The 12,280-nt window shown below is 49.3% G+C and overlaps 1 protein-coding gene across 1 annotated transcript; it reads right to left on the bottom strand.

The window, feature by feature from the left end:
* Positions 1-880: 880 nt before the first annotated feature.
* On the bottom strand, positions 881-8,497 carry PDCD7 (programmed cell death 7). The gene is made up of 5 exons (XM_056866111.1): positions 7,733-8,497; positions 4,915-5,053; positions 3,280-3,516; positions 2,680-2,767; positions 881-998 (listed from the first exon to the last, which is right to left on the bottom strand). The coding sequence occupies exons 1-5, from the start codon at positions 8,495-8,497 to the stop codon at positions 881-883; spliced, it is 1,347 nt and encodes a 448-aa protein (XP_056722089.1).
* Between the last annotated feature and the right edge of the window lie 3,783 nt (positions 8,498-12,280).

Here is a 12,280-nt window from a genome sequence, read left to right as displayed (position 1 = left end):
TTTTCCTAATTTAAGAGATGACACAAAATGAGGGCTTTCCCTGTTATATGGATCTTTCCTTGTACATATGAAAACCAAGGTGTGAAATACCCCAGGAAAATGGCAATGTGGCCGGTAATTCTGTTTTGCCTCAAAGTGTTTTCAAATGCTTAAAGCCGAGCTTGCAAAGGGGAGATAATTACTCACATCTGCAGAGTCAATTAACCCACTGTGTATAAAGCCAAAATAACCATGGAGAAGTTTTTTTTTAACTGAAAAATCAGAAACATGGCTGCAACTTGAAAACCTGTGTGCACCTCTAAAGGGTTCACTAAACCGCCCTTGATTAGACCGCTTTGGGATGAGAAACAGGAAATACCAGATTATTAGGAACACGTGCAATAATACGTAGCAGCTGTCTTTGCTACAAGGTCTCAAGACCGTGCTTGGCCTCAGCAGAGCAAAGCTAGCAGCACAGGTTCTTAACTGAGGGATTGCAGCCACAATGACCCATGACTAATGGATCATCTCCAAGCAGTACGATTGCTAACTTTGCAATAAGCAGATGTTGCCTTCTTAAAATTAAGGCAGCAGTGTTTTGTGATTTGAGAAATACTGAAGACAAAACGTTTTGGCTTTTAAGTGCACAGAAGTGGTTAGTTTACAATGCAATCATGATTAATTCCTTCGAGCCAAACTCTTCTTACAAGTAAGACCAGCCACAGAACTCCCCAGCACCAGGACTATCTACTGGGGTTTCGTACTGCCTAATAACATTGCAGTCTGCCTTGTGTCTCTGGGCTTTATAATGAAAACAGAAAGAGGTGTTTGAACCCCAAATGGATTTGTGAAAGGTACTTCGTTGTGTCCTCCAGGTCTCCGTTAGAACTCAGCAGTGGCATTATCCAACAGCTGTGCCCCAAATGTCACTGGAAGGCGGACTTGGGAGAATCCATCCTGGTGGGATGAAACTTCCTTCCGGGTGATCCATTGGCACCAGGAACCGATCCCATTCGTGCCTTTAACAAAAAGAGAAGCAATGAACTGCACATCTGGCGGAATCCTTACCTCAAACCTTCTCTGCATAGCAAGGGCACAGCTAAGATTGGACTGAAACATGAAGCTGGCTGACACAAAAGCCATGTTTCTCAAGTTGTAGTTTACACTGGTGTAGCAGCCCATAGAATCAAAGACTCAAAGAGATGAAAGGGCCATACAGTCCAACCCCATGCTCAGTGCACCCCGTGCTCAGCCTAGAGCATCCCTGACAAGTGTTGGTCCAGCCGCTGCTTGAAGACTGCCAGAAAGGGGAGCTCACCACCTCCCTAGGTAGTTGATTCCATTACTGTACTACTCTCACTGTTAAAAAAAATCCTTAATATCCAGCCAGTACCTTTCTGCCCACAATTTCAACCCATTACTGCGAGCCCTACCCTCTGCTGCCAACAGGAACAGCTCCCTGTCCTCAAAATACTTAAAGAGAGCAATCATGTCCCCCCTCAACCTCCTCTTCTTCAGACTGAACATTCACAACTCCCTCAGCCCTTCCTTGTCAAGCTTGGTTGCCAGCCTCGGGGCTTGGTTTGCATGAGACAGCATGCAAATGCAAAGCCCAATGAGAAAGTACTTGGGCTACTCCAGCCTTGTGCCTCAAATGTCAAACAGAAAGGGTGTGAAGGGGCTCCCCTCTGGCGACTGGAAGGAGAATGCTGCGTGAGCACCCTGGCAGGGGTAGAGTTAGGGGCAGGCTTGGCACCGACCACCACACTATTGGCGAGAGCAGCGTGCTGTAGTGGTTAAGAGCGGTGGAGTCTGATCTGGAGAACTGGGTTTGATTCCCCGCTCCTCCACATGAGCAGCGGAGGCTAATCTGGTGAACTGGATTTGTTTCCCCACTCCTACACACGAAGCCAGCTGGGTGACCTTGAGCAAATTACAGCTGTTAGAGCTCTCTCAGTCCCACCTACCTCACAGGGTGTCTGTTGTGGGGAGGGGAAGGTGATTGTAAGCCGGTTTGAGTCTTCCTTAAGTGGTAGAGAAAGTCGGCATATAAAAACCAACTCTTCTTCTTCTACTGACTTTTCCCAGAAGAGTGAATGGCAGCCATTAGCTACAAAGCACACTTTACAGCTGAGTTTGGGAAAGGGGCGAGACCTGGGCCATGTTTGGGCCAGCTGGTGGCTTTGAAGAGATGGTTTTTATATTATGACTTTCTCTACCTTTAAGGAGTCTCACAGTGGCTTACGATCACCTTCCCTATGCCTCCCCACAATAGACACCTTGTTAGGTAGGTGGGGCTGAGAGAGTTTGGAGAGAACTGTGACTAGCCCAAGGTCGCCCAGTGGGCTTCATGTGGAGGAGAGGGGAATCAAACCCGGTTCACCAGATTAGCATCTGCCACTCATGTGGAGGAGTGGGGAATCAAACCCGGTTCTCCAGATTAGAGTCCGCTGCTCTTAACCACTACGTCATGCTGGCTCTCTGTTTGGTGCCCCAAACAGTTCGGTCAACAGCAAGTTATGAAGTTAAACTGGTAGGCAGGCCCTGTTTACAGTTGAGCAGTAACTCTTATAACAAATATGTTTAATGGAAACATGGCTAACTAGCCAAAATTCAACTGAAGGCTAGGACGAGGCAGTTACATAAAATCACAGAACCCAATAACCTAGATGGTTTTTAGAACAGCCCGCTCTCTCTTACCTTATCTGGATAAGAGCTGGTGCTGAATATTCAGCTTGTAAATAGTATTGCCTGAAGGGCTCCAAAAGGTGGTAAAGGGGAAACTCCTCTGTAAAACATAAAGAAGAAATAATAGCAAAACCCAGCAATAAGACAGAGCGATAAAGCCTAGCAACTCTCACCTGTTTTCCCCAAATATATTAGCTACAGAACATGCTAAACCCTGCCTTCAAAACCAGCCAGAGGAAATGAGGAATGATACAAATGCCTGAAGCTGCCTTCTACTGAGTCAGATCCTCGGTCCATCAAAGTCAGCATTGTCTGCTCAGGCTGACCACAGCTCTCCAGGGTCTCAGGTGTTTCATGTCACCTACGACCTGATTCTTACTGGAGATCCCGAGGATCGAACCCAGGATTTTCTGCATACCAAGTGGAGGCTTTCCCACTGAGCCACAGCCCTTTCTCCAAATGGGCAAAAATGGGGGAGATCTCTGATGGTTTCAAGGTAGGGCTTTCTGAAATTTAAAAGCCAAGTCTGTAACAAAAGGTTTATTGCAAGCTACCCCCAATGTGGGTTGACGGTTAGAATCTCTAGCCATTTCAAATCCCCACCACCCTTACCTGGATTCCCAAAGAGCTTGCTGTCCATTTCCCGCTTCTGTTGCAGGAGTTTCTCCTTTTCTTTCTTTTGTTTCTTCTCCAGTTCTCTTTTTCTCTCCTCTTCCTGTTCTCCTTCTAGCATAACCCGCAAAGCGCGCTCTTCAGCTTCATACACTTCAGTGCGCTGTTTAATCAATACTCTTAAGCTCTGGATTTCATTTTCAAAGGCTTCGTCTGCTTCAGGGGGTGGGCAGACTCCTGTATCGAAATATAAAATAGATTTACTCCATGGACGAGAATGCAAATGTCCACAAAACTAACCCGAGTTCAAGGTCCCAGGCCCATATGATAAACCCTGGGGGCCAAGAAACTCTTGAGGCCTTTTGGCACATATCTTGCACACATGAAGCTGCCTTCTACTGAAGCTGCCTTCTACTCTCAGTCCATTAAAGTCAGTAATCTGATAGTAGCAGCTTTCCAGGGTCTTATGTGGAGTTCTTTCCCATCACACACTACCTGCTCCTTTAACCTGGAGATGCTGGGACTTTCTGCATGCAAAGTAGATGCTCTACCTCTGAGCCACACCCCTTTCCCATAAAATAAGATTTAGAAGTGAAAAACAACAAATAATCAATGCAAGCATGAGAAATCTGACAAGGGTATCAAAATACGTGGAGTATGAGAGAAACCCTCACCCACCAAATTGTATCAAAAGAATCAGTCAAACCAGAGGCATTTATTAGAAGATGAAGAGTTGGTTTTTATACCCCGTTTTTCTCTAACTTAAGGAGTCTCAAAGGGGCTTACAATCACCTTTCCTTCCCCTCTCAACACCAGGCACCTTGTGAGGTAGTAGGGCTGAGAGTTCAGACAGAAATGTGACTGGCCCAAGGTCAACCAGCAGGCTGCATGTGGAGGAGCGGGGGAATCGAACCTGGTTCTCCAGATTAGAGCCTGCCGCTCTTAACCACTACACCACACTGCCTCTCTTACCAAGTGGTATAGCTTTCCATTTCTCAACAGTCCTTCTGGAGGGATATTATTAGTACCCATTTGTACATGCTTACTGTAAAAAAGTTATCATTCATGTCTATTTTGTGTATCTATTCCGAACTTCAGGAATTAATAGCTATGGAATAAATATGCAACACATCTTTGCAATTTTTATGGATGCAACTATTTTTACAAAGCAGATATTGAAAAATCCCTCCTCACTGCAGTTTTTCCCCATTTGCCCTTCTAAACTCTACATTTCTGCATAACATAATTTCCAATTAAAACGAAATGAGGAAACACCAAAGACTCCCTAGGTATATTGTCGAAGGCTTTCACGGTCAGAGTTCATTGGTTCTTGTAGAGACTATCCGGGCTGTGTGACCGTGGTCTTGGTATTTTCTTTCCTGACGTTTCGCCAGCAGCTGTGGCAGGCATCTTCAGAGGAGTAACACTGAAGGACAGTGTCTCTCAGTGTCAAGTGTGTAGGAAGAGTAATATATAGTCAGAAGGGGGTTGGGTTTGAGCTGAGTCATTGTCCTGCAAAGTATTAAAGGTAATGTGCTAATCATTGTCCCTAGATATGTTTCAGTGTGCATACAAGGGGCATAAAAGCACAGAGCCGCTAGTGATTCCAAGTACCCCAAAGCCCAGGACGTTCACCTTTCCTCGCTGCTGCTTCTTTTCTTAGTTTCCTCAGTTTTTCCAAGCCACGCAGGATTTCTGCCACCCGCTTTGTATCTGCTTGCTTTTTCCTTACTTCAGACAACACGCTATCTGCAGCAGCTTTGAGTTCCTGTTCCTAAAATGAAATAAGATCTCTTTAAGAGAAAGGGTAAGAGCAAAGGAACCAGTTCTGACAGGCCAGAGTCTAGTCCAGCAAGGCCTCCAAAAAGCAGCAACCCTCCAGCCCATCCCCAATGTTTCTCCTCAGCACCTGACATTGCTGAACCCGGACATTCCATTTAGCACCTGCGGATAGTAGCTGTTGATGGATCCGGACAGAGCTTTTCCACCAGGCCTCCAACTGAGGACATCCACAGATACCTACATTACTGGCCTCTCCCCCCATTTCCAACACGAGTGGAAGGGGTGTCACCTGTATGGTGCCCACAGTTTAGTAATTTGCGTGCCATCTTTGCTATGTGGTCTGTTATGGAGTTTGAGGATTTCACTGCTGTTTTATTGTTTTCAATGCCTGCCCTGAGCAAGCTTGCTGGGGAGGGCGGGATACAAATTTGAAAAATAAATAAATAAATAAATGTGGATTTTCCAATCACCTAGAAGTTACTTCAGGTATTCTACGGTTAAACCTGATACCATACGCAGAGTCAAGGTTAACACCACATGCACTTAAGGATTTCCTTTTCTGGAACAAGATTTCCCCTGTGGACTTACTTTTTTATCGGAAAAACACGATGTGCTAAAAACTTAAAACAGGCACTAAATGGGAGTAGGGTATCAGAGGTGGGGTTGCTAGGGTCTGCCCCAGAGTTTCAGCCTCCTTGAGTTCTCCAGGCAACGGAATAAAATCTCAGCACCAAAAGCATGGAAACCAAGAACTGTGCTGTCCACCAGCGTCCCACGCAATTCTGCTAGGTTAACCCTTTGCCCCCACCAGCCACCAGTACAACCATTCCTTGAGAATAACCTGTGCTGCATACACTGCACTAAAAGTGCAATCCCATGCAGTTTCTTACCCATTAAAATCAACACATTAAGACTGGAATAACTTCACACAGAAGAAGAGTTGGTTTTTATATGTTTACTTTTTCTATCAGTTAAGGGAGCCTCAACCCAGCTTACAATCACCTTCCCTTCCCCAAAACAGACACCCTGTGAGGTAGGTGGGGCTGAGAGAGCTCGAAAAGAACTGACTTGCCCAAGGTCAACCAGCTGGCTTCATGTGTAGGAGTGGGGAAACAAATCCAGTTCACCAGATTAGCCTCTGCCGCTCATGTGGAGTGGGGGATCAAACCCTTTTCTCCAGATCAGACTCCACTGCTCCAAACCACCGCTCTTAACCACTACACCACGCAGCATGTTTGGGAGTTACAGCTGCCTCATACCTTCAACACTATGTTGTATTAATATGAATACTGAGTCAGATCACAGTCTGGAGGAACTAGGGTTGCCAGGCCCCCCCTGGCCACTGGCGGGGAGTACGGTTGCCAGCTCCTGGTTGAGAAACTCCTGGAGATTTGGTGGAGCCTGGGGAGGACGGGGACCTCAATGGGGTGCAGTGACGAAGAACCCACTTTTCCAAAACACCCATTTTCTCCAGGTGAGCTCATCTCTCCTGGAGATCAGTTGTAAGAGAGGGTTCACCAGATTAGCCTCCGCCATCCATGTGGAGGAGTGGGGAATCAAACCCGTTTTTCCAGATCAGACTCCACTGCTCCAAACCACTACACCACGCAGCATGTTTGGGAGTTACAGCTGCCTCATGCCTTCATCACTATGTTGAATTAACATTAATACTGAGTCAGACCACAGTCTGGAGGAACTAGGGTTGCCAGCCCCCCCCCCCCCCGGCCACTGGCAGGGAGTAGGGTTCCCAGCTCCAGGTTGAGAAACTCTTGGACATTTGGGAGTGGAGCCTGGGGAGGACAGGGACCTCAGTGGGGTGCAGTGACGTACCACTTTTCCAAAGCACCCATTTTCTCCAGGTGAGCTCATCTCTCCTGGAGATCAGTTTTCAGAGAGGCAACCCCAGGTAGGCTGAAAGAGGGCGACGGGGGCTAGTTGAACACATGAAGCCGCCTTCTACTGAATCAGACCCTTGGTCCATCAAAGTCAGTATTGTCTACTCAGCGGCTCTCCAGGGTCTCAGGCAGAGGTCTTTCACATCACCTACCTGCCTAGTAGCCCTGTGGCGCAGAGTGGTAAGCTGCAGTACTGCAGTCCAAGCTCTGCTCACGACCTGAGTTCGTTACCAACGGAAGTCGGTTTCAGGTAGCCGGCTCAAGGTTGACTTGGCCTTCCATCCTTCTGGGGTCAGTCAAATGAGTACCCAGATTGCTGGGGGTAAAGGGAAGATGACTGGGGAAGGCACTAGAAAACCACCCCATAAAAAAAAGTCTGCCTAGTAAACGTCGGGATGTGACGTCACCCCATGGGTCAGGAATGACCCGGTGCTTGCATAGAGGACCTTTACCTTTTTACCTGCCTAGTCCCTTTAACTGGAGATACTGCCAAGCATTGAACCTGGGACCTTCTGCAAGCCAAGCACAGGCTCTACCACTGAGCCAAGGCCCCTCTCCGTGGCTCTCCAGGGCCTCAGGCAGAGGATTTTCACATCACCTTCTCGCCTAGACCCTTTAACTGGAGATGCTGCCAGGGATTGAACCTGGGACCGTCTGCGTGCCAAGCAGATGCTCTACCACTGAGCCACAGCCCCTCCCCGTTGAGCTTCCAGGGCAGAGGCGGGACTCGAACCCGGACCCCGGCCTGGAAGCCCCAAGCCGCCTGGGCCACCCACCCGGTGCTTCTCCTCCACCTCCTGGGCGCGGCGGGCCCTCCAGCGGTCGATCCGCGCCTCCCGCTCGGCCGCCCGGGCCGCCGCCTCCTCGCGGGCCGCGCGGGCCTCCCGCCGCAGCCGCCGGCGCCGCAGCCGCTTCTGCCGGCCCCTCCGGGCCTTGCGGCGCAGCGCGGCCAGGCAGGCGGGCTCGCGCAGGGGCCGCACCAGCTCCCGCAGCTCGGCCAGCCGCCCCTCCGCCGCCGCCCGTTCCTCCTCCTCCTCCTCCGCCGCCGGGTCTCCCGCTTCGTCCCGCCGCCGCCACGCCCGGCACAGCGCCGCCACTTCGGCCACTCGGCGCAGCGCCTCGGCGGCCAGCTGCCTGGCCTCGGTGGGGCTCGGGCCGGCGGCGGGCTTCGACGGGGCCTCGCGGAGGAGGCGGCGTCGGGCCAGGAAGCGGCTCAGCCACCGCTCGTCCTCGCCGCCGCCCTCCGCCGCCGCCTCCGGCCTAGGCCGCTCCCCGGGCGGCGCCGCCTGCGGCCTCCACTCGGGCAGCGGCTGCCACGGAGGGGCCGACGGGAAGGGGGGATGCGGCGGCGGGAGGCCGAGGGAAGGCCCGGGCCCGCCGCCGCCGCGCGGGAACGGCGATGGGAAGAAGGGCTGAGGCGGCGGCCTGCCCCGGAAAGGGCCTGGCGGAGGAGGCCCCGCGGGCGGGAAGCAGCGGGGCGGAGGAGGAGGCGGCGGCGGCCCCGTGAAGCGTGAGGGGAACGGCGGCGGCGGCTGCGACATGGTCGGGGCCTAGTCCGGATCGCGCTCCCTCCAGCAGCCTGACTCGAGTTGCCTCTCACATGCGAGCACTTCCGGTCGAGAAAGGAAGTGGAATCGAAGAACAGCGGCCCCCTGTCGGATCGGAGGCGCAAATGATGCCGTTCCAACTAGCCAGCAAGAGAAGACGTATTAGGTGGAGGAGAGAAGAATAGGAAAACGGACTGTACCATTCTGTACTGGAGGGAGGGGGGACACCATTCTGGAATCCTATATTTTAAAACGAAAGGCACTGCAGTGTACTGGTTAGTGTCAGCCTAGGATTTGGGAGACCCAATGGGTTGCCAACCTCCAGGAGATCTCCTGCTTTGCCCAGTCATAACCATGACCAAAAGCACAGTGCTCTGTGCTTGATGGCTCCTTATTTCAGCCTCCTCCTTTCTGCTAGGTTCTACTTACCGCCTAGGTTCCTGCTCATGGAGAGAGTAGTCCCAACGAATGAAATGGTGGGGTGAATTCTCGGGTGGGAGGGCATTTCTCCACAGTTGCTAATTGGAGCAACAGTCTAGGTGCTCCAGTTTACAAAGGGGGCTGTGACACAGCCATTGAGGAGCTAACTGTCAAATGGATGCTCTGGTGTAATGTTACCCTGAGAAAGGTATTGAGAGATCCAAAACAGATAAAAGGAAGTATTTCTTCACACAACGCGTAGTTCAATTGTGGAACTCCCTGCCCCAGGATGTGGTGATGGCTGCCTGCTTGGAAGGGAAGTGGACATGTTCATGGAGGAGAGGGCTAGTCATGGCTGTTAGTAAAAATGCATGCTAGTCATGATGCACACCTATTCTCTCCAGGATCAGATGAGCATGCCTATTATCTTAGGTGCTGTGGAATACAGGCATTCATCTTGTTTGTGGGCTTCCTAGAGGCACCTGGTTGGCCACTGGGTGAACAGATGGCTGGACTTGATGGGCCTTGATCTGATCCAGCATGGCCTTTCTTATGTTCTTAAATCTTCAATGGACATCTTATATAAATGTCAGGCTCCTCACCTCTGCAAGTCTCTCAACCAGCCTCCTTCTGAACTGACAGCAGCAATAGATTTTTAAAGTTGAGGGGAACAGAAATGTAATAAACTGGGGGAGTTGGCAGCATTTCACCTACAAGTCCCCTCATGAGTTGAGAAATGCATTGCAAATAGATGCCAGTTGAGAGTTATCTGTGCTTTTTTGGTATTAACAGCCATTGTACCAATGCTGGCGCTCACCTCGGATCTAATTGCATTTCTCTGCAATCCATGTAGACTTTGCACCAGTGAAAGGGGCAGACAGTTATACCTAACAGACCTGTGAGGAGCTGAATCCATGGGGAAATCACAACCATGTATATTCCCAACGCTCAGTGGCATGTTGTTAATGTAAAGTAGTGGTGCAAAGCACTGTTGTCACAGCTGATTTACAGCAACCCCTCATTGGGTTTTCAAGGCAAAAGGCATACAGAAGTAGTTTGCCATTGCCTGCCTCTGGTTAGCAACCCTGGACTTCCTCGGTAGTCTCCCATCCAAGTACTAACCAGGGCTGACTCTGCTTAGCTTACGAGATCAGGCTAGCTTGGGCCACTGAGGTCAGGGCAAGAGACTTTTTGCCACTGCCTGCTTCTCTGTAGCAACCCTGGACTTCCCACCCAAGTACTAACCAGGGCTGACCCTGCTTAGCTTCCGAGATCTGACGAGACTGGGCTAGCCTAGGCCATCAAGGTCAGGGCAAGAAATGAACAGAGGTGGTTTGCCATTGGCTGCCTCTGTGCAGCAACCCTGGTACTCCTTGGTGGTCTCCCATCCAAGTACTAACCATGGTTGACTTTGCTTAGTTTCTGAGAACTGATGAGACTGAGTTAGCCTGGGCCTTCCAGGTAATTCCATCAAGGTAAAACAGCTTGATTCATTCCACATTCAACTTGAATATAAATTTAAAAAAAAACCTCAGAAGACCTGCACTCATATGGAAAGTAGGGTCAAACCTGTTAGGTATAGATTTTAATTTCAGAAGTGAATCAAAAACTTACAAGTCCTTTTGTGTTGTTTTTTTACAAATACTCTACTAAAGGATAGAGTTAACTGTAAAACAATGCGATGTTGGCTTTGCTGAGAAGTTTAAAATTAACGAGATGCAGGACCAGCACTGAAGCATGTAACTTAAATAAGGATTTTTGTACAGTCACTACTGATTACATGAAAAAATATTATACAATTAGACGTTGCTTTCTCGTGTATCTTCATGTTATAAGGTCGGTTGGGACAAAAATACCTGGCACCAAAAAATTGATGCATGATGGTTCCAGTACGTTCAATAAAATGTACTATATTAAAATATTGGCATAGAATTTTAAATATTCTATGGTCTCGTCCTTCCAGTATGCCTTTACTCCCTCAAAGACAGGTGTAGCAAGTTCCAGGTTTACCTGTTTTCACAATATCCCCCCTCCCCCAAAAAACCCCTCCTCTTTATTTAAGGTCAGTAAATATTCCTGGAACCTTTGGTATTTTACCCAATTACTTAACGCACTGCGTTACATTTAGTTGAAGTGGCACAAGATGCCCTGAAATATGGTTACAGGCCATGACATGTTTGCTCTAGAGCAGTCCCAGAGGCTTGAATACGACTACTCTGGAGAGCGCGGATCAGAGAGCGTGGCCCTTGTGCCTCAAAGTCTTCAGAATCCAGTTTTGAAGGGCTGTTTTCAGGATAAATGTAACCAGCACCTCCAGCACCCATCAGCATTTAAATCAGGAGATATTTAACACTTGACTTTCCACACTAAGTGATCTTCAAACCAAAGGAGCAAGATATATTCAGAAGGGTTGCCTACGGCGTTGCCCTGCCCACCCACCAGCTTTATCATTCCCATCAAATGCTGTGAATATTGGGAATACCAGCATTGCCTTCTGGAACTGAAGAAGAAAACAAAAACAAACTACAGCTGAGCCAAAAGGTGGGCCTGCGAATGTTTTCAAGCATGCCCAAAGGCACTTCCAAGGTGTCCTGATCTTCCTGAAAGACCCTCAGGTGGTTCCCTTTCCCCACACTGATTTCCCTGCTATCCGTGGCCTAGGAGGCAGGTAGTCTTTAAGGAATAGCGCTCTCGCTTCCTAGAAAACAGACTTATTTCTCTGAGTCTGCCCTGCCACGAAGCTGGTTTGGATGACTTCACTGATGCTGTTGACGCAGCCTAATAATCTGTTTGGCTGCATGCAGAAGTCAAAAACTAGGAAGGATGATTTTTTTTTGGGGGGGGGGGGAGGAAGTGCCAAAGTTGCAGCCAACCCAACGGAGTGCTGGCCCCATGGCTGAAATGCCCCGTACTAAGGAAGGGATACTATTAGCCACCTGGCGGGGGGGGGGGGGAACATTCCTCTTTTCTGCAACTCACCCTGCTCATGAAATTAACCACACACCCTCCCCCTAAAGATTGCCAGGAGGGCAGGGAAGGTGCGCTTTGCAGGGGAAACATTCGCATGATGTGCCCCCCTCCCCACCTCTGGCTCAGCCCTACAAAGAAAAAACCCCCTCTGTATTTAAACACTGAAAAAGTCATACCCAATTCATTTCCAAACATACCTTCGAAGGCCTAGTGTCCAATGGACAAATCAGTGTGGCGTTAACCAGAAATACTTGAGCTGATCCCCCATTAGCGCCATCAAAGGTTTGCTGACCATGTGTCGTTTTAAGGAGAGATCCAATGGTTATCAGAAGGCTGCCACAGCCGGGGGGTAGTCTCAAAATTAAAAAAAACAAAAAACAGAAGTGC

The sequence above is a fragment of the Euleptes europaea genome, chromosome 20 (assembly GCF_029931775.1).
Source record: "Euleptes europaea isolate rEulEur1 chromosome 20, rEulEur1.hap1, whole genome shotgun sequence".
NCBI lineage: Eukaryota > Metazoa > Chordata > Lepidosauria > Squamata > Sphaerodactylidae > Euleptes > Euleptes europaea.
This window is presented reverse-complemented; position numbering and strand designations above follow the sequence as displayed.

Coding starts and splice junctions, on each gene's coding strand:
- PDCD7 (XM_056866111.1), bottom strand. CDS start 8,497: ATGTCGCAGCCGCCGCCGCCGTTCCCCTCACGCTTCACGGGGCCGCCG. Junction 2,768..3,279: donor CAAGCTCTTTGGGAATCCAG/GTAAGGGTGGTG, acceptor TATGTTTTACAG/AGGAGTTTCCCCTTTACCAC. Junction 999..2,679: donor CCAGCTCTTATCCAGATAAG/GTAAGAGAGAGC, acceptor TTTTTGTTAAAG/GCACGAATGGGATCGGTTCC.